At 55.6% G+C, this 19795-nt stretch overlaps 1 protein-coding gene across 16 annotated transcripts in view; it reads left to right on the forward strand.

Annotated features, from left to right (window-relative positions):
* PTPRE (protein tyrosine phosphatase receptor type E) overlaps positions 1–19795 on the forward strand; it is a 155911-nt gene that overhangs the window by 113420 nt on the left and 22696 nt on the right. For 14 of the 16 annotated variants that reach the window (XM_072740414.1, XM_072740415.1, XM_072740402.1 and 11 more), the window contains 7 exons: positions 3638–3737; positions 4000–4073; positions 6509–6645; positions 12736–12826; positions 17040–17116; positions 17933–17969; positions 19672–19769. In XM_072740414.1, the coding sequence (XP_072596515.1) occupies positions 3638–3737; positions 4000–4073; positions 6509–6645; positions 12736–12826; positions 17040–17116; positions 17933–17969; positions 19672–19769 (614 nt within the window). Of the gene's footprint in view, positions 1–3637; positions 3738–3808; positions 3925–3999; positions 4074–6508; positions 6646–12735; positions 12827–17039; positions 17117–17932; positions 17970–19671; positions 19770–19795 lie in introns of those variants that run through there. The other 2 variants (XM_072740412.1, XM_072740413.1) reach the window with 1 other exon arrangement.

Raw genomic sequence — 19795 nt, forward strand, 5'->3', positions numbered from 1 at the left:
GGATGTGACGCTCACAGCTCCTTGCAGCTTCTGCTGCGGCCTTCACGGTCTTGGCATCGGTCGCTGGTCACACACCAGGAGGGAAGTCGACACTGGCTCCGCTTCAAGATCTCAGTGATACCACGTGGACAGGCTCCATGGACCTAGAATTCCAGGGGGGGATTCTGGGACTCTGCTCCCTGAAAGACGGATCATTCCAGATGATCACGGCACATTGGCACGGTGCACGGAATAGCCAAAAATTACCATTTTGTTTGTTCTCAGCAAGAGACATTTCTTTATGCAGGAGCTGAAGGTGAATATTCCCAAACAGCGTAGCCAGATGTGACAGTCCGTATTACAGGAAGGATTCCTAAAAACGAATAAGCAGGAAAACGTGGAGGATATGACCAAGCCCAGTGCAAATACCGAATTGATGATGTTTTATTAATCATCTGATGATGCTTAACTCTATAGAAATTAGGGAAGTGCAAATTATTTTTTTTAATTTTATTTATTTATTCATAGACACAGAGAGAGAGAGAGAGAGAGGCAGAGACCCAGGCAGAGGGAGAAGCAGGCTCCATGCAGGGAGCCCGACGTGGGACCCGATCCTGGGTCTCCAGGATCACACCCCGGGCTGCAGGCGGCACCAAACCGCTGCGCCACCGGGACTGCCCGGGAAGTGCAAATTAAAGTGGTTTTATTTTCCTTTTCCGATTGACGAAAATTAAAAGGGTGGCTAATAGGCAGGAGACATTGGCTCCAAACCCTAGTCTGGGTGAGCGTGGAAGCTGGAAAGTTTGCCGGTAGCCACGTGGCAGTCTCTGTTACCATTTAGGGTGTGTGCACACCGATGCACAGGGTCCCGTTCTCGGAGTGCCCTACGGACGCACTTTCAAGGTACACAGAGATAAAAGATACCAGGTGTAAAATTGTAGGTAACAGCCCAAAAGTTGGAAACAACCTAAATGTCCATGGAAATTTTGGGTTATTCACAAAGTGGAAGTGCAAGCAGCAGCTCAGCGAAATGGAGAGGCTCATGTGTGCCCGCGCGGGAGCCTTCCAAGACACAGGCCGAACGAGAAAGACGAGCCACAGAGCTGCCCTGATGGCCTATGTCACCTGTTTTTTGTTTTTTTCCACCTTTCGCTTGGCCCCCTCGGGGGACACAGCCTGCAGAGGCCTTTCCTGGATCATTTTGTTTTTTATTTTATTTGTTTAAAGATTTTATTTATTAATTCATGAGAGACATAGAGAGAGAGCGAGACAGACACACACAGGCAGAGGGAGAAGCAGGCTCCATGCGGGAAGCCCGACGTGGGACTCGATCCTGGGACTCCAGGATCACGCTCTGAGCCGAAGGCAGGCGCTCAACTGCTGAGCCACCCAGGGATCCCTCACTGTGTTTTTTAAATTTGCACTTAGGTTGAATTACTTATCTGTATTTAAAAATCAGGTGATTTTCGGGTGAAAATATGAATTTCTTCTTTTGGCACGCTAGAAGGACTGGACAGTGGGGAGGGGGCCCACCTTCCTCTGGACCCCACTGGGGCCTCCCCCACATGCAGGCAGGGCACGGATGCCCCAGCTCTCCAACCCCCGCCAGGCCTGTGGATTCCTGAGTGCTCCTAGCCCATCTCTGCTCTCCAGACAGAGGCAGTGGCTGGCATTGTCCCTGCGATCTGCACTTTCTGCCCCTGAGTACAGCCCCTTCCCCACACACACACACTCTGAGGCCATCGGTCATTCTGCCTCGGTCCTCGAGGAGACACCCACTTCTGTAACTGTAGTCTTTACTGCCAGGAGGCTGGGCCCTGGAGCCTCCTGACAACACCCCCAGGGACGGGCTGTCTGGGGTCTGGGTGCCCTACAAAGCTCCAGGTCAGGCCCACGGCCCTCCCTCTGCCAGGTCCACCCAGCCCTTGGACCCACAAGGGACCCACAAGCTAGGCAGTCAAGTCACTGCCAAGATAGTCGCTGAGCTGGGGCAGCCCGACCTCTGTGCAAATGCAGAAGTAGGGATACAGGGGCACACGCCTGTGCTCTGTAGTTGCACCTGGCAGGGTGGCGATGGAGCCCAGTCTGGGTGTGGGGCACCCGGCCCTCAGAGGCTGGGCCCAGCTCTGCCCCTTGGGTGTCAGGCATCTCCCCCATTAGCCTGGGCTTGAGTTTGCTCCAACACCCTGGTAGTGCAGGGAGGGTACCCCCTGGATGGGCAAGTGTGGAAGCCTCAGGCCAGGTCAGCTCCCCAGGGCAGCTCTGCAGCAGGTGGGGCCAGGGGAGACGGCCTGAGGCACCCGCCCGGAGTGGTTCAGCCTGCTGTCACCCTGGCTTTGTCGTATGGCTCAGCTTGGGAGGTCCCTAGCCAGGTGGGAGAGGCATTGGCCTAGCCTGGAATGAGGGTGTCTTGTTGGTTGTCCAGGCTGATGGTGGCCACGGCCACCTTCTCATCACAGACCAGCCATCGCTCCGTGCCCTTCTACATCAAGGGGTCACTCGAGTCAGTAAAATGTTGTCATTTATTAGAACTACGTGCATACACCCACGTACAGGGTGCCGGAGTCGGCATGAGGCCCTGGAGGGGGAGGGTGCTTACAACCTGGGACATGAGATGCAGATAAAGATCTTTAGAATACTCAGGGCGGGGGGCAGTGCCGGGGGCGGGAAGCTGCAGGACTGCTGTGTCCCCGCTGGGCTCAAGTCCCTGCTTGGTGCTCCTGTGAACTCAAAGCTATGGAAATCCTGTTGTTGCCTTTGAGGGGCTTCCACTGAATCCGACTGAAGACGGTCACCCCCAGAGCCTGTTCACTCCAGGAGAGTGGAGTCTGTGCTTCGGGGCACACAGGGACCCTCTGGGATCCACAAGAGGGGAGCCAAGTGGGCTTCCTGGAGGATGTGGCATTTGCCATGCTCCCTGGGGACAAGGACATTTTGGTGAGGAGAGGGCAGCATGGCAGGCTGGGGAGGCAGGGACTAAGTTAGAACATCGGGGGGGGGGCGCGGCCAGGCCACCAGAGCCCCTCGGCATCTGGGCTTATGGGCCAGGTCTTGGGCAGCCACAGGGCAGCAGCTGCTCTTGGTCCAAGGATATGGGACCTTCTGAATGAGGAAGGTCAACCTGGACCAGTAGGATTGGGGGCTCGAAGGTCCCAGAAGACCTGATCATGGCACGGCCAAGGACCTCCACCTGGCCCAACGGCCAGGCTGCACCCCCGTGCCCTGAGTCCTACCCGAGGCCCCGGATGCTCTCCACGCTGTCCTCACACAGAATAGCTAACCCTCTACCCTCATCCACCTCCCCAGGATGGGGAGAGGCAGGCGCCCCAGGACCCCGGGACGACAGGTGACATGAGGGTCAGGGGCTCCCGTTGTGCCTCCACTGTCCCTCCTCAGCTCAGGCTCCCTGCCCTGTGTCAAGGCTACTCATCTCTTATGGGGTGAGCACGGTGGACCTGGACGGGGGGCTGGTTTGCAGACTGTAAAGTGAGGCGCCGAGGAAGGCGGTTCCGCTCTAAGGGAGGACGTCCTGATGGGATGGAGGGGCAACTCATTTGCAAACTGTAGAGTGAGTCTGGCACCAGGGATCTTTCCCTGCCCATCCTCTGAGTCCTTGCCTCGGGTCCTCTGTGGCACTGGGGACCCCTTCTGCCCGCAGGCCCTCCGGACCCCGGCGCGCCCCAGCCCCAGCTGGCCTGGCTGCTGTTGCCTCTGCTGCTCTGCGTCCTCCTTCTGCTTCTCGCCGCCTACTTCTTCAGGTAGGAGTGTCCCCGGGGCGCAGGCGGACGTGCCCCGACCAGCCTCAAAGAGGAAATGAGCTCCTCGAGGCTGCGCTGCGGGTGTGGGCCCAGGCGGAGGGCGGTGGGGCTGGGGACCGGAGGCGCCGGGCACCCGCGAGGAGGGCCCAGCCATGAGCAGCAGGAAGAGCTTCTCCAGGCTCACCTGGTGGGTATCGCCGCGCCGGGGCCGCGCTCCCGGGGGTGTCCCTGCGCCCCCCGCTAACCGGTCTGTCCCTCCAAGGTTCAGGAAGCAGAGGAAAGCCGTGGTCAGCGCCAATGACAAGAAGATGCCTAACGGAATCCTGGAAGAGCAAGGTACCCGGGAAGGGGCGGGTGCTGGGGGGCTGCTGGGGGCTGGGGACAGCCTGGAGGTGCTGGGGGGCTTCTGGGGGCTAAGGGACTGCCTGGGGGTGCTGGGGGGCTGCTGGGGGACAGTCTGGGGGTACTGGGGGGCTGCTGGGGGCTGGGGGACAGCCTGGGGATGCTAAGGGCCTACTGGGGGCTGGGAGACAGCCTGGGGGTGCTGGGGGGCTGCTGGGGGCTGGGGGACAGCCTGGAGGTGCTGGGGGGCTTCTGGGGACTAAGGGACTGCCTGGGAGTGCTGGGGGCTGCTGGGGGCTGGGGGGCAGCCTGGGGATGCTGGGGGCTGGGGGACAGCCTGGGGGTACTGGGGGGCTGCTGGAGGCTGGGGGACAGCCTGGGGGTGCTGCTGGGAGCTGGGGGACAGCCTGGGGGTGCTGGGGGGCTGCCGGGAGCTGGGGGCAGCCTGGGGGTGCTGAGGGCCTGCTGGGGGCTGGGGGGGCTGGGGGTGCTGGGGGGCTATTGGGGGGCTAGGGGACAGTCTGGGGGTGCTGGGGGGCTGCTGGGGGCTGGGGGCAGCCTCGGGGTGCTGAGGGCCTGCTGGGGGCTGGGGAGGTGCTGGGGGGCTGTTGGGGGGCTGGGGGACAGCCTGGGGATGCTGGGGGGCTGCTGGGGGCTGGGGGCAGCCTGGGGGTGCTGAGGGCCTGCTGGAGGCTGGGGGGTGCTGGGGTGCTGAGGGGCTGCTGGGGGCTGGGGCACAGCCTGGGGGTGCTGGGGGGCTGCTGGGGGCTGGAGGGGCTGGAGGGGGGGAGATTGGCCCTTTCTGACCATGTCGGGGGCTCTTGTCTGCCTCTTATTTTAAATTATGTTAAAGTCCTTCTCTTTTGCGACTTTGGTCTCGCTTTGCTGGGGATGATGCTAAGCATTCAGGACGGTAGAGTTTTACGGTTTCGGGACTTTTCTCCACTTCTCTCTGATGTGAAACAGACACTGGGGCCTTCAGTTTGTGGCTTTGTTGGAAACGCTGTTCACATCCTGTCTTTTCTAGGGGGTTGTAGCATGTAACAGGTTTCAGGGAGCCCTTCGGAGCCGTTCTGAGATGACACAGCCTGGGTCCTACTCGCAAGTGCTCCCAGGGCTCCCCTGAAATTCCCACTGTTGGCGGACCTTGATGCAAAGGGGGAGCTAGGCCGCCAGCGTGTGTGGCGGGGCTGGTCGCAGCGGGCGGAGGGCATTCCCGACCCTTCTTTCCGGCTCCCCGAGTTCGGTCGGGAAAGTGTTCAAGCTACGTACGCGGCGCATTGTTCCTCCCTCACCCTCAACACGTCCAGGTGGCTGAGCGAGCGGGCTGTGGGGTTGTGCGAGGCAGAGGCTTTCAGAAGTATTGGTTCACACCAGTGACGCTGACTTCCTCTGGTCGCTGGCTACCTAATTGTTCCACGGTTTGAGGGAACAAACATGCTTTCAGACTTCACACAGAGATTGCAAAACTAGCAGCAGCGAGGACCAGGACGTGGGGGGGTGAGGGGTGGGGGGTGCGGCTGGTGGTCCCCGCACCTTGTTAGGTGCCAGCGTGGTGTCCGGGTGTCACCCTCCCGCCCCCTCTCTCCCTGCCCTGCACGGAGGGAGGCAGGTGTGGCCAGCCAGACCCAGAGGCCCCGCCAGGCCCCTTCTGACACATCTTGTCGGGGAGGAATGAGCCCTGGGAGGCGTTCCTGGCTGGGCTTCAGAACAGCGCTGCAGGTGGGGACAGGCCCTTGGCAAGCGTGACAGCAGAGTTGTTGTGCTGACCCCGTCGAGAATATCAGCGCATTTCCCAGGAAGACAAGCACATGCCAAGGATTTCTCCTTTTGTCTCTGGCTCAGTTTCTGGAAGGAATTTGTGCCGGGAACCTCCCTGCAGCCAGCCCCTCCCCACGCCTCCCTGCCCGCTCCTCGCAGAACAAGGATGGTGTTTGTCTTATTTCTGCTGGAGCTTATGGGGTTTGAGCGACCGGGGCTGTGTGTCATGAGGATGATGAGGCTGAGGGAGGCTCACGTCCTAGCTGATTCCCGGCCCGTTCCCAGCTTGAACCGAAACCACCTTCTGTATTTATTACCATAGAATCACGCTCCCTGTTTCAAATTTGGAAAATTGAACTGCAGTGTGAAGCTGCCCAAATCCTTTATGGGAAGAGCAGGGGCTGGAATGGGGGCACTGAGATGGGACATCTGCGGTTGGTGGAAGCAGGCCACACCGGCCAGAGGGACGCCCCTGCCTGTAAAGGGCGAGGCTGTATTAAGGGGGACAGACCTCTGTGCTCCGGTGCTCAGGGCGCCTGCTTGGCCCTGGCTGCATGACCCAAGAGGAATGCACCCCCCTCCAGCCGTGTCCTTCCTCCAGGAGCACTGTCCGTCATCCGGGAGTACGGCTGAGTGGCCTCCCACCCCTGTCTCTTTTGACCCCACAGAGCAGCAAAGAGTGATGCTTCTCAGCAGGTCCCCCTCCGGGCCCAAGAAGTACTTTCCCATCCCCGTGGCGCACCTGGAGGAAGAGATCCGCGTCCGGTCGGCGGATGACTGCAAGCGCTTTCGGGAGGAGTTCAACGTGAGTGGGGAGGGTCGTCTGTCTCGTGGTGTGCTGGAAAAACTGGCACAGATGTCAGGGGAGATCGTCCCAGAGACTGGGAACTCTTGCACCGGTCGTGACGCTGTCCCGGAACGGGTTTCTGGAGACCTGGCTTGTGTGGCAGTGCCCCTTCCCCCTTTCATTGTTCCATCATCAGATGAGACGCTTGAGTGTGATGGTCCCGAAGGCTCCTTCGAGCACAGACACTGTGAGGGCCATGTCCTGAGGGCTAGTGGGATGGAAACACGGCTGTCTCGCTAAGGTGGAAGACCAGGGCCCCAGCAGGTGGCAGGGTGACAGTTCCACGTTCAAAGCCGTGGTGCCCCCAGCCCCCCTCTAGCAGGCTTCCAAGGGCTTGGGCACCTCCCTGGCATGGGAAGGGTCCCCCTTCCGAGCCATCCTCAGAACGTGAATTAAGCAACCATGGGGGCTGCCTGGAGGGGTCGCTAGCTCTGCCTCCGAGATCCCTATGGTTGGATGTGCACCCCAGCTTCTCCTTGTCTTCATCCTGCTACTACTTTCTGGGTGAATTGCCGCCTTCTGGGTGAACTTTGCGACAGCAGCCGCTAACTGGGGTGGCTAACTGGGTGGTCGGGACAGTCCCCATGCTGCAGACTGATTGTCCTGGCCCTCGACAAGAAATACCAACGTGCATCCGTGACCCCTCCTCTTGTGTTGCTCATTTTACATGCAACGTGCTGTGATTCTTGAATATGTCAGAGGGAGAGCGAGACAGAGGGAGAGAGAGAGAGAGAGAGAGAGAGAGAGAGAGAGCTGCTCAGAGCTTATCCCTGACCTCAGCCTGAGTTTTGCCTCATGCAGGTTCCTCATTTCATGCACAGCCATGTGCCAAGTGTGAGCTGGAAAGAGGAGCTGCGAGCTGACCAGGCCCAGCCCAGCCTGCAACTCCCCGGCCGTGGCACGCAGGTCCCCAGGGCCAGCCAGCCGGCCTCCACCACCCTGGGGGGCGGCTCGGGGAACGGGCCTGTCTCGGGGACCCTCCAGCTCCACATGAGGCTCAGACAGCGGCTTCGTGAACAGCACGTGCTGTCCAGTTTTACGTGCAGGTGGCACCATGGCAGAGGGAGGGCTTTTCACGAGGAAGCGTCGCGGGCTGGCATGGGAGGTGACACTGCACGTTGACTGTACTTGGTTTATTTTTTTAACGCCAGCCTCCTCGGCCTTTAGGCTGCTTCCTTTTAATTGTTTCCAAATGTGTCCCCCACCACCTTTCTTTCTTTTTATTTTGGAGAAATTAGGTCATATCGAAAGACAGCTCTAAGCAGTATTGTTTTGCAATCTGTCAGCTGCACAAGAGAAGTTAGTTCTCCGTATTCAGAATAACCACCCAAGTTTGCAGCAACGTGATTTTTCCTCCTCCTGTCTTGTCCCATTTCCCCTTCACTGTGTTTCTCCACGCCGGAGGGGGGGGGGCTGACCTTGCCAGGCGGAGAGCCGTGAGTCAGAGCCAGCTGGCTTCGCTGCCGGCTCAGGTCCCAGCCGTGAGGGTGACTCCGGCGGAGCAGGGCCAGAAATAGGGTCGCGCAGGTGAGGCAGCGGCCCCGGGCGCACAAAGACCTCAGTTCGTCAGGGTTAATGCTATCTTAATGCAACAAGCAGATCTATCAAAATTAACGCTCACAAATCCATGCTGAACGAAATAGCAAAATCGTAAAAAAAGACAAGATCATGCCGACCGATTTCTCCTGTGGTCCCAGGCTCTGACAACGTGGCTTGTCACTGCGCGGTCACCCATCCTGTCATTCTTTAAAAGTTTCATGTTTTGGTCATCATCTTTTTTTTTTTTTTTTTGCTTTGCATAAGACTTTTTAAAAAAAAAATTAAAAATGAAACGTTGCATTTGAACCCATCCTGTCATTCTTTAAAAGTTCCGTGTTTTGGTCATTGTCGATTTTTTTTTGCTTTGCTTTTGACTTTTCTTAAAAGAAAATTTAAAAATGAAACGTTGCATTTGAACCCATCCCGTCATTCTTGAAAAGTTCTGTGTTTTGGTCATCATCGATTTTTTTTTTTTTTTTTTGCTTTGCTTTTGACTTTTCTTAAAAAAAAAATTTAAAAATGAAACGTTGCATTTGAACCCATCACGTCATTCTTTAAAAGTTCTGTGTTTTGGTCATCGTCGATTTTTTTTTGCTTTGCTTTAGACTTTTCTTTAAAAAAAATTTAAAAATGAAACATTGTGTTTGAACCCATCACATCATTCTTTAAAAGTTCCGTGTTTTGGTCATCATCGATTTTTTTTTTTTTGCTTTGCTTTTGACTTTTAAAAAAAAATAAAAATGAAATGTTGCGTTTGAACCCATCACATCGTTCTTTAAAAGTTCTGTGTTTTGGTCATCATCGATTTTTTTTTCTGCTTTGCTCTTGACTTTAAAAAAAAAATTAAAAATGAAACATTGCATTTGAACCCATCCCATCATTCTTTAGAAGTTCTGTGTTTTTGTGCTTTGGTCATCATCGATTTTTTTCTTTTCTTTCTTTCTTTCTTTTTTTTTTTTTTTTTTTTTGCTTTGCTCTTGACTTTTTAAAAAAATTTTAAAAACGAAATATTGCATTTGAATATTATTCTACTTGATTTCTGAGGGTTTTGGGCACGACTTTAAATTGGATGCCTGACTCTTCCCGCTCTGCCCAGCCCCTGCCCTTGAGCGCCTCCCCAGTGGCCCACTGCAGTGCTCTGTGCCGTGCAGGGTGGGTAGACATGCAGAGGGGAGGAGGCCGGGTCCTGACGCCGGGGACCCGGGACAAGCTGCTTGTACTCTCTGGACTCCGGTGTGCTCCTCTCACCGGTGAGAGCTGGATGTGTCCTACACCAGGTTCATGTTGTTGTAAGAGCGCTGGAGCCTGCTAGGACCGGCCCACTCCTGGCTCTGCAGATGCAGATGACCCCACTTGGGATGGGCTACTGTACCGCTTCTCCTCACCCACTGTCCTGAGTTCCAGTCCCAGAAACTGTGAAAGGAATAGACGAGTCACCATATAGTCCATCCAGACGGGGTTGGAGATGTGTGTATTGCCCATCCAGGGCCTCCATGGATTGAAAGGGTTTGGTGCTGGGCTCAGTGGAGTGGTCAAGGCACAAATGCTGGATTTGGCCCTCCTGTGTGGCTGCCCCGGCTTGTCTCTTACCAGCCTGGAGAGCTTGGGCCATTTACTTAACCTCTGCCTGCCTCAGTTTACTCACCTATAAACTAAGGACGCTACTGCCATAGGATTGTCCCAACGTGTGCAAGAGAGAGATGCGTGCCTGACTCAGAGTAGGGTCTGCACGAGAGGTGTCTGGGCTGCTGCGCTTTTTAGGACTACTCCTGGGAACATCCAATCCCAGTCTCCACGCCGCAGTGATCGAGCCCTAGCCCAGCGAAGTCTGTTCCAGGCCCCCAGTTAAACCCCAGCGAAGTGAGTGCCACTCAGGCCAGGAACACCCCACCTCCCCAGACAGACTCTTCCCAGGCTGCAAGCCCGGGCCTGGATCCAGCCCTGTCAGTCATGTTGTAGAAAGGCGGAGGGGAGGTGCAGCCGGGAGAGGTCCCCACACAGCATGCAAGCCAGAGCCGTCCCCTGGAGCTTGCTGGAACAGCCCACACTTGGCTCCTCTCTGTCCTTCTCATTGTGCTACCCCCTGCCCAGCACTGCAAAGCGGGGAGGAAGCAGTAGGGACATGACGTGTGGCTCCACTCTGTGTGTCCACTGACACGAGAGCTCACCTCAAGCGAGCAAGCACATGGGCAAACCCTCTTCGGCCAACGTATGTGATTGGACGATCACTCACAAGGTGTTTGTGACCAATTACGACGTGCATGGCTCTCGCCCGGCACGGCAGGGGTGACCCAGTGACAGCAGAGTCCTCCCCGGGGGCTGTCCCGTATCCCCTGTGCCATCTGAGAAGCCATCTGCAGGCACTTTGCCTCTCACACCGAGTGACCCTCTGTGCCACCCGCAGAGCCAGTGTCACCATCCCAGCTCCATATTCTGGGTCTCAAGCCGCTGCCAGGGCTAGGTCCATCCTCACCCCTAGACCCCTCCAGCCTCTCCACCCACCACGCTGTAGCCACCCTGCCCTCTGAGGAAGGGGGAGGCTTCTATTTTTCTTCTTAATTTTTTATTTGTATAGACTTTTCATTTTTCAAGCAGTTTTAGGCTCACGGAAAAACTGTGCATGGAGTACAGGGTTCCCACGTACCCTACCCCTCCCTGCACACAGGTTCCCCAATTATCCGCGTGGCTGTCACTAACGTGCATTCCAATTAATAACTAATATTGACCTTTTGTCACTGTTTGAAAGCCAGAGCTGGGGTTCCTGTGTCAGACATTGTGTGGGTTTTGGTGAGCACCTGGCATCGTGCATCCACCGTTACGGTGTTATACTTCATTTTTATTTTCAGGGCTGAGGTCAAAAAAGCTTTCGGGTGTAGAAAATGAGAAGCCTGTAGAATGCGATCTCAGATTCTCTGTCTAGGTCAGGTCCAGAGAGTCCGTGTCAAGACAGCTTTGATAAGAACCAGGAACTTCAAAAAAAAAAAAAAAAAAAAAAAAGAACCAGGAACTTCAGCAGAGAGCGTGTTGGTCTCAAGGCACCCAGCAGGCTGGCCTCCACCCCAGCCCTGGTGGGGCCTCTGCCTTGTGACCATCCAGTTTGGTGGCCCCAAAACAAGAGAAGGATGACACTGGCTGTGGGGGGGTTCAGTGTGTGATGGAGAAGTCCTCTGACCTGGGCGAGGGGTCTCTGGGCACCCGTACATGGCAAGTCCAGCCCTTCTGACTCACAGTGGGAACGAGCCTAGGGCCTCAGCTGCACTGTGAGAACTGCCCCCATCTCCCGGGGACTTTACACTTGAAGACATGAGCACCCTGCTCGTGGCCTAGTGCCAGCTCCAGGCCACACAGCCGCCCCACCCCGGTGTGTGCCACTTGCAAGCCGCCTGGCTCTGGATGAAGCTATGGCAGCTTTTTGGGGGGGGGGGGGTCAGTTTGCTCACCTGTAAAACAGGTGATGCTCGTGTCATCTCAGGATGTCTTCTAGGGCTGGAGCAGGTGTCCCAGCTCGTCCTACGGTGCCTGGCCTGTCAAAGAGGCCTGGTAAATAGTAATGCTTGCTACTCGAATTCCAGGATCCCCGGACCAGTCAGTATCTAGGTTGATGTTGAAAGACATGATTTGGGGGTCAAAAGGCTCTTTACCACTGTGCACGGCCAGGGGCTCACCTGGGTGCAGGGGCTGTGCCAGTAGCCAGCAAACGCGACAGGAGGAGGTTGGAGCTGGCAGGATGGGAGGGGGCCCATGTAGTGAGCTCAAAGTCGGGGAGCCTGGGCTCACATCCACGGAGCCACGCACCTGTTACAGGATCCTAGTGGCACCTCAGTGTCCTCACGTGAGACAGGGGGGACTAGGGCGGAGCTTCTGAAACCACATGTGCACCCAGGATCCCCGTGACAAAGAGGCCTGGGTTCAACATGCTGATCCAGGGTGGGACTGGGAGCCGCACTTTGCACAAGGGCCCAGCTGCACCTCAGCTGCTGGCCCACGAGCTCTCGGCGTCTCCAGCAGGAGGCCCCCACCTGACTTCTTAGGGCATCATTCTGCTCATCCCTTAGCCCCCTGCCAAAGGTCACAGGGTGCCTTTCTAGCCCGTCTGCACAGGTGCCCTTGCTCTGTCCTCTCCTGGTCCAGAGCTGTCCTGTGGTCAGTGTGTAGTATTTGTGGAGGGCCTACTCCGGGCCAGGACGCGTGGCTCCCCGGGATTTGGTGATGGTGCTTGGGCAGGTCCCCCCGCCCTCATGCGGTGTAGGGTCCAGCTGCGAGCTCATCATTATGCCCACAGCTCACCTGGCCTGCCGGCTGGAGCGCCCTGCCTGAAGGGGCCTGTGTCTCTGTCGCATGTCCGCCCAGCACCGGGCACCACCGCCGTGGGCAGAGAGGGCCGTGGCCTGGGACTGCAGGAGGTTTGTGCAGACGGAGTTTTCTCCATCCCTGCGCTCAAGGGCAAGCTGATGTACACACGGTGTTGGGATGCATCACGTCTAGTGCTAACTGTGTATTCTTTTCTAGTCGTTGCCATCCGGACACATACAAGGAACTTTTGAACTGGCCAATAAAGAAGAAAACAGAGAAAAAAACAGATATCCCAACATCCTTCCCAGTAAGATTTTACCTTTTTTGCATGAGTGGGGGCATTTGGAGTAAACTCGACATTCCCTCGCAGCTCCCGGGGACCGTGCGGTGTGATGGTTCCAGTACTTGCATATGAGGGCCCTGGGCCGCACTGCTGCATGCCAATTGCATAGGAGTGTGGGTGCCCGTCTCCTACGGGGGCTCGGGCTGCCGCTGTCGTTGGGGGTCTGGCCACCGAGTCTGTGCTTGATGTCGAGACCTGCACCGCCCGGGGATTCGGGAGTGTCACCTACACGGGCTGGATCTGGCCCTGAGCCCCAGTCTCATGCTGCTGGTGGCCTGGTCATCTCCCCAACTCAGACTCAGTGTCCTTGGCCACCAGCAGTAGGTCCCCCAAACCAAGGACAAAAATGAAAGAGTAAGGAATGGGTCGGGCTTTGACAGCTTTGTGGGAAGGCTCAGAAACCCCACCTGCTAAAGGGGACCAGCGGCCGTGGGCGTGCACTGCAGGGAGGCCACCAGGCAGCGCAGCTGACAGGTCTGTCCAGGGGTGTAGCTGGATGGGCCGTGCCCTGGGGGCAGCTTTCACAGCCTGCCTCGGTGCCAGGACAACCTTGGAGGTTCCAAGCTGCCCTTATAACCCCTGGCTGAGGAAGGTCTCATACTCTTCATGCAGCTGGACCCCTCCTGGGTAGCAGAATGGCATCCAGGAAGCTTTTAAACCCTGAACCCCAGGCTTCCCTGCTCCAGAGAGCCTCTGTGGGAGCAAGGAAGCCAGCCCGTCCGTGGGCCTCCGTGCATGGGCTCTTGGTTGTGATTTTAGGATCAGAGTTAAATCCACCTTTTCTGTAGGCTAGAGAAGCTGCAGTCTGCCCAATTTGTGTGGCCTCTGGACTCCCAGCGCTTGATACAAATAATACTTCTGCACTTTACAGAGGATTTACACGTCTTTTGTGCAAAGGCCCCTGGGAGGCTCTGATCCAACTAGAACAAGAGACATTAACCACGTAGTCTCTGGGCCAAAACATATTTGTGTAGGCAGCCAGGGGAGCAGCAAGGAGATGGGCCAGGACGCTGTGTAGTCGTGCCACTTGGCGGGTAGGGGGCTCGGACTGAAGTTAGATTCTGGCCGCGCAATGGGGAGATTTGGGAGGATGGGGTGTGGGTTATCAGAGAAGGGAAGAGGCAAGCCACTTGGCTTGAGCAGCTCAAGTGAGAGGAGAACCATGGTGGGATGCTTGGGGTCTTTGGAATATTTTGTGTCAAATAAAAATTGGGACGTTCAGAAAATTAGCATTATTAGTATTAGTAGTATTATTATCTATTGTTGGTTTAAAGAATAGCCTCATTAATTAGTGTAATTTATGTATTGATCTGCTGAATGCACATGTGGAGGACCTCCTTGCTCCAAGCACTTTCCCAGGTTCCGGATCCCCATTTGTCTCTTACTTACTAAACCCCTGTGGTTTTTATTTTCTATTTTTTAAAAGATTATTTATTTATTTATTTATTTATTTATTTATTTATGAGAGACACAGAGAGAGAGGCAGGCAGAGACATAGGCAGAGGGAGAAGCAGGCTCCTTGCAGGGAGCCCGATGTGGGACTCAATCCTGGGACTTCAGGATCATGCCCTGAGCCAAAGGCAGGCGCTCAACCGCTGAGCCACCCAGGTGTCCCTAATAGGTGACATTTACACTGATAATTAAAAGTATGTTTGGTGAGGCCTCAGTGGGAGTGGAAGTAACGGCCAGGTGTGGAAATTACCTGTCCCTTCTCCCCTCTTTGCAAAGCTCGTGGCCCAGGGTGGGGTGCTGCCTCCCCCGAGGGTCACCGACCTCCACGTGTTCTCAAGCTTGTGCTACAGAGGGAAGTGGCCCTTTCCTGCCAGTAAAAACTTGCACCAGGGCCAGTCTGCCCCCAACCCCCCGGCACTGGGTGAGAGTCCGGCCCCAGCCCTGTCCTGCCCGGGAGCACTGTGCCAGAGGAAGCGGGGTACCAGCGCTGCTCAGGGGCCAGGTCACTCTGCCCGGGTGTGTGGATGTGTTTCACATGACGGGACACTGGGCTATGGAACAGCGGCCTGAGACCCTTGGGATGTGCCCTGGAGATCACCTGCTGAAAGTCATCTGGTGTCAGCAAGACACAGGGCGAAGGAGAGCCATGTCCGATTAAACTGAGGAGTTGGCCAGAGATGCCCCGGGGCCGGGTGGGGGCCCAGGACGGCATTGGACTGGTATCACTGAGGTCATGTGGGGGGTCTCAACTCTCTGTCGCGCCCTGCCCAGGGCTGGGAGACTCTGCTCTTGCTCGGGGTGGGGTTAGGGTCAGCAGGGGTTGAGAAGGGCCAACTCCCAACCACCCTGTACACCATCCAGGCCGCTCCCCGTCCTCCCCAAGCCGGGATCGGCTGAAACTTTACCAGCTTTATGAGACCCAGTCCTGGATGGGGCTCCAGGGATCTCCGAGTTCAGAGACCAGGACACCTGCTCTGTGCACGAGGCCTATGGAAAGCCCCCGGTGGCCGGTCGGGAGGCAGCATCCTTCTCTCTGGAAAAACAGCAACAGCTGATAATTTCAGGAAATAATGTTTTGAAAGCGAAGTGTGACTTTCAGAATAAAAAGACAGGAAGCTCTTAGAAACTGCAAGGTTCTAAATCTAACCAGAAGGCTATTTTTTGCCTTCTGCTTTCTATAGCTGTTCTCGATGCATAAACTGATCCAAATTATTTTCAACTTGGCTTTACGTGTGTGCAGCCAGAGCTATTTTCTGCTGCAGGGCTGTCTCACGGAGAAGGAGGGTCTCATGGAGAAGTCCACCCGGGCTCTGAGTTTGGGGTTCGACACCCTGATTGGGTCGTGACTCTCCCTGGGAGCCTCGCTGGCCCTGTCCTGCCAGGAGCAGGACAGATCTGGCCCAGCGATACAATATCCAGGTGATGGGCGTCTGCAGCCAGCAGCGCCTTGCAGGTAGGCTGGGGACCACAGCGGTGCTCCGGGGTCTGGGCCCCAGATCCATGCCACAAGCACATTCTTCTCAGTTTCAGTCCTGTGGGGACGAGGAGGGGATAAAGCAGGACAGGGACACAGAATTTTTCCATAATTAATGCAGTTATTACATGGGAAGTGCTCACTCTACTCCATGCTCTGTGCCCAGCACAGTGTGAATAACCCCAGGAGTAGCTTTGCCCCTTGGCCCAGGCCCTGGGCTGCATCTGGGCATCCTCAGTGCTCCCACCCCCCGAGAGAAGCTGCTGTACAAATAGAGGCACGAGTACAGCAGCATGGAGACCCAGGTCCACGGCCACAGCACTTCTAAAGTCCCATGAAACCATCTAGTTCCCTTTGAAATGAGAAAAAAAATATATACACAGTCCAGTCTGGATTACATTAAGCTTTATACTCACTAGTAACACAGTCATAAAATAAAATGTTTAATTTTTATTTTTTTAAATGGAGGAAGTGGCCCACGGAGGCAAGAGTGGCAAGAACCCACCACAATCACAAAGGGGCTCCGGCTGCAGCCTCCCCAGTGCGTGTGTACGTGCACACCCCACAGACGCACATGCACACCATACACAGAGAAAACACATACACACATCACTCACCTGCACACCCCACACTCACACACTCACACACAGACCTCTCTGTGGTCAGTCCTCCCACTCTGGAGACTAGTCGTACAACAAGGCAGGTGGCCCACGGCGCCCGGCCCAGGTCTGTGAGGCCTGCACACCTGCCATCCCTGGAGCCGCCCTGAGGGTGAGGATCGGGCTGTGGAGTCGGCTTGTCCCATCCCTGGAAAGCCTGGGAGAGCGGGCTTCAGTCCTTCCACCCAGAGTTGTCCTGACTATGGTTGTTAACACTGGGGCCCAACTGGGGTTTCCGAGAATGTGGTGATCTCACTGTGGGGTCCCAGCCGGTGCTGCTGGCCTGTTTCTAGGGGGAGATCCAGCAGCCCCTGCTCCTGGGCACTGAAGTTCTTACCTGCGCACCTGGGGAGGACCTGGCACTGTCGTCAGTGCTGAGACGTGATATTCAACGAAACAGGTGCATTCCCACCCTCATGGCACGAAGGGTCTCATGCGAACGTTTAAGAAGGGCACCGCCTCTGTCCCTCTGATCACCATAGAATCAGAGGTGGTGTCCTTTGCGGCATTTAATGCTGTAGATGGAAGAAATGTATGGCAGCTGTGATTGCCTTGTCCTAATAGCATGTTTTGTTGTTTCTTTTTTAAACAGATGATCATTCAAGGGTGATTTTGAGCCAAGTGGATGGGACCCCCTGTTCAGACTACATTAATGCTTCCTACATAGATGTAAGTCTGTTTTTTTGTTTTGTTTTGTTATGTTTTGTTTTTTGCCCCCCGGCCCAGCACGATGCACATGCCTGGATCATTTAGGGGCTCAATGTGAATCATGATTTTTCTCTGGGGGAGCCAGGTATGTAGATTGTCCCAACCTTCCTGGGCAGTTTGGCCAGAGCCCAGAGAGCATGGAATCACCCAGGCCTTTGAAGTTAGCATCCGTCTGGATATTCAGTTTCAAGAAACAGATAAGCAGGGCCATCTGGGGGGCTCAGTCAGTGAAACATCCACCTTCGGCTCCGGTCATGATCTCAGGTCCTGAGATCGAGCCCCGTGTCGGGCTCCCTGCTCGGCTGGGAGTCTGCTTCTCCCTCTCCCTCTTCTCTCCCCCTGCTCATTCTCTCTCAAATAAATAAATAAAGTCTTAAAAAAAAAAGAAACAGATAAGGACAAGAAAGAATGTGTGTCACAGCATTCTTTACATTACTGACAAAGTTGAACGGGAGAGACAAACAAACTTGTGATAAAACCATATTCAGTGCATTAAGAATCCACTTTACTGGAACCTTAAAAATCATTTAATGTAAATCATAAAATTATCGTAAAAGCACAATATAGGAGAATGTGTATGTATTAACCAGTTAAAAATATCTCAAAGCGTGTCCATTTGTGTGTGTGTGTGTGTGTGTCTGGGAAAGTATTGCAGAGGGACGAACCAAAGTCCCACTAATTCTGAAATCACTAGTAAGTTTTTCATGATTACTATGTTGCTTTCCAAGCAGCAAAGAGAATGATGGAAAACTACTAATCTGATTTTATTTCTTCTAGGGTTACAAAGAGAAGAATAAATTCATAGCAGCTCAAGGTAAGCTTTGTATCGTTTCTCTCAGAACAAGGTTTGGGTAAAATGTCGTGGCTGGCACTACCTGATGGCAGGAACACGGGGCTTCCGCTCCTCACCTGTCATACGTGTGCAGTGCGGCATCTGCGTTGCCTGGTGCAGCGTGTCCCACCTGTCCCTAAGCTCAGGGCATGCAGGGGGTCACAGATCTCTCAGAGCCTTGCAGCTCAAGGCGCTGCCCTGGAGTGTCCGCAGGCCCTGGGAGCTGGGCAGCAGTGCTTATTGCATCTGCGTCTTAGCGAGCATTCTGAGGTCGTTCTGCACGTCCATTTGTGAAGCATGACGACTTGGAGCCCCCGGGCACCTTGGTCTCCCTCTGTGGTCAGGGCAGACGTGTGAGGAGCCGGGCAGGTGCAGTCATTTCCAAGTGCAGGTGTAAGAGGCCTGTCGGATGTGCATCCACCCAGGGTGTACGTGAGATAAACAGACACATGGCCTTCTCCACACCTGCGTGATTCAAAGACAGGGCACCCTGAAGGCCAGTGGGACCATGTCAGTGACATTAGACAACCTTGAATCTCTCAGCTGGTGGAGCCCTGTGTGGCTCCCACGTTGTTTTATTGCGGGGAGGGGGTGCAGTGGGGAGGGAAGAGAGTAGCTTTTCAGCTCAAGGCCGTAACTGTGAGGATGCTTCGGCTCTGGAAGCTCGCCCTCAACCTTGCACACAGTCCACTTTGTACGTGCGAGTGCTTCCAAGCCTGCGTACCGTCCACTGCTCCAGGAGCTGGTGCTATGCAGCGAGGGGTGTGGAGCGATTGGCTGGTTTCCTGGACTTTCTCCCTCTTAGGCAAGAGCCGTTCAGACTACAGGTCCCAAAAACCTGTGTATATCGGAATCACTGGAGAGCTTATTAAAAATGCACATTCCCTAAAACCTAGGTAAACACACGTACACATACACCCAGGAGACAACATCGTCGGAAAGCCTGACAGGCATCAGCTGACACAGATCAACACCTCTGTCTCTGTCTGTCTGTCTCTCTCTCTCGTAAGCAGGGGAGGCAGCCCAGCTCCAGGGAGAGGGGCCCCTTTATCTTCCTGCTCCACCCTCTGGAGCACGTCACTGTCTTCCTCAGGGTCACAAAATAGCTGCTGCATCTCCAGGCACTGTGTCTGTATCCAGGCAGGATGCAGGGCAAAGGGCAAGGACTTTCTTCTGGGGACACTTTATCTTTTGTTCAGACCGCTCCCCAGGAACGTTAGCCCAGAGCTCCCTGGACGGCCCTGAATCACCGCCAGCTGCGAGGGCAGCTGAGAGCTGAGGGAAGGGGGTTAGGCACAGAGGGTGAGTCAGCTGCCCTGTGGTCTGTGTCTGTCTGCATCCGTCTCTGCGTGGCACTGAGACGCTCGGCGAGGCCCTGGAGTGGACGCACACCACGCTGACGCGCAGGCAGGCGTATTCCCAAGCCTCCTCTGCATACTCTCTATTGCTTGTGAATGGGGTCACCCCCTGGGTGCAGCTGAGGAGCTCCCCAAGGACTTCCAGCCCCGGCGGGGGGCAGGGGTGTGGCTGTGGTGGGACAGGGCGAGAAGCCACAGACCTCCGGGTCTGCACAGCAGCCCTTCGCGCCTCAGAGCAGCTGGGCCCCAAGGCCAGGGTGACAGGGGCTGCGACCCACGGTGACCCCCCCTTCCGGTGTGACTTGGGGTTTTTCCTCTGCATGCAGGCCCCAAACAGGAAACGGTTAATGACTTCTGGAGGATGATCTGGGAACAGAAGTCTGCGACCATTGTCATGTTGACCAACGTGAAGGAGAGGAAAGAGGTGAGCCCAGCCGCGTGACTCACTCA

The sequence above is a fragment of the Vulpes vulpes genome, chromosome 15 (genome assembly GCF_048418805.1).
Source record: "Vulpes vulpes isolate BD-2025 chromosome 15, VulVul3, whole genome shotgun sequence".
NCBI classification, from domain to species: domain Eukaryota; kingdom Metazoa; phylum Chordata; class Mammalia; order Carnivora; family Canidae; genus Vulpes; species Vulpes vulpes.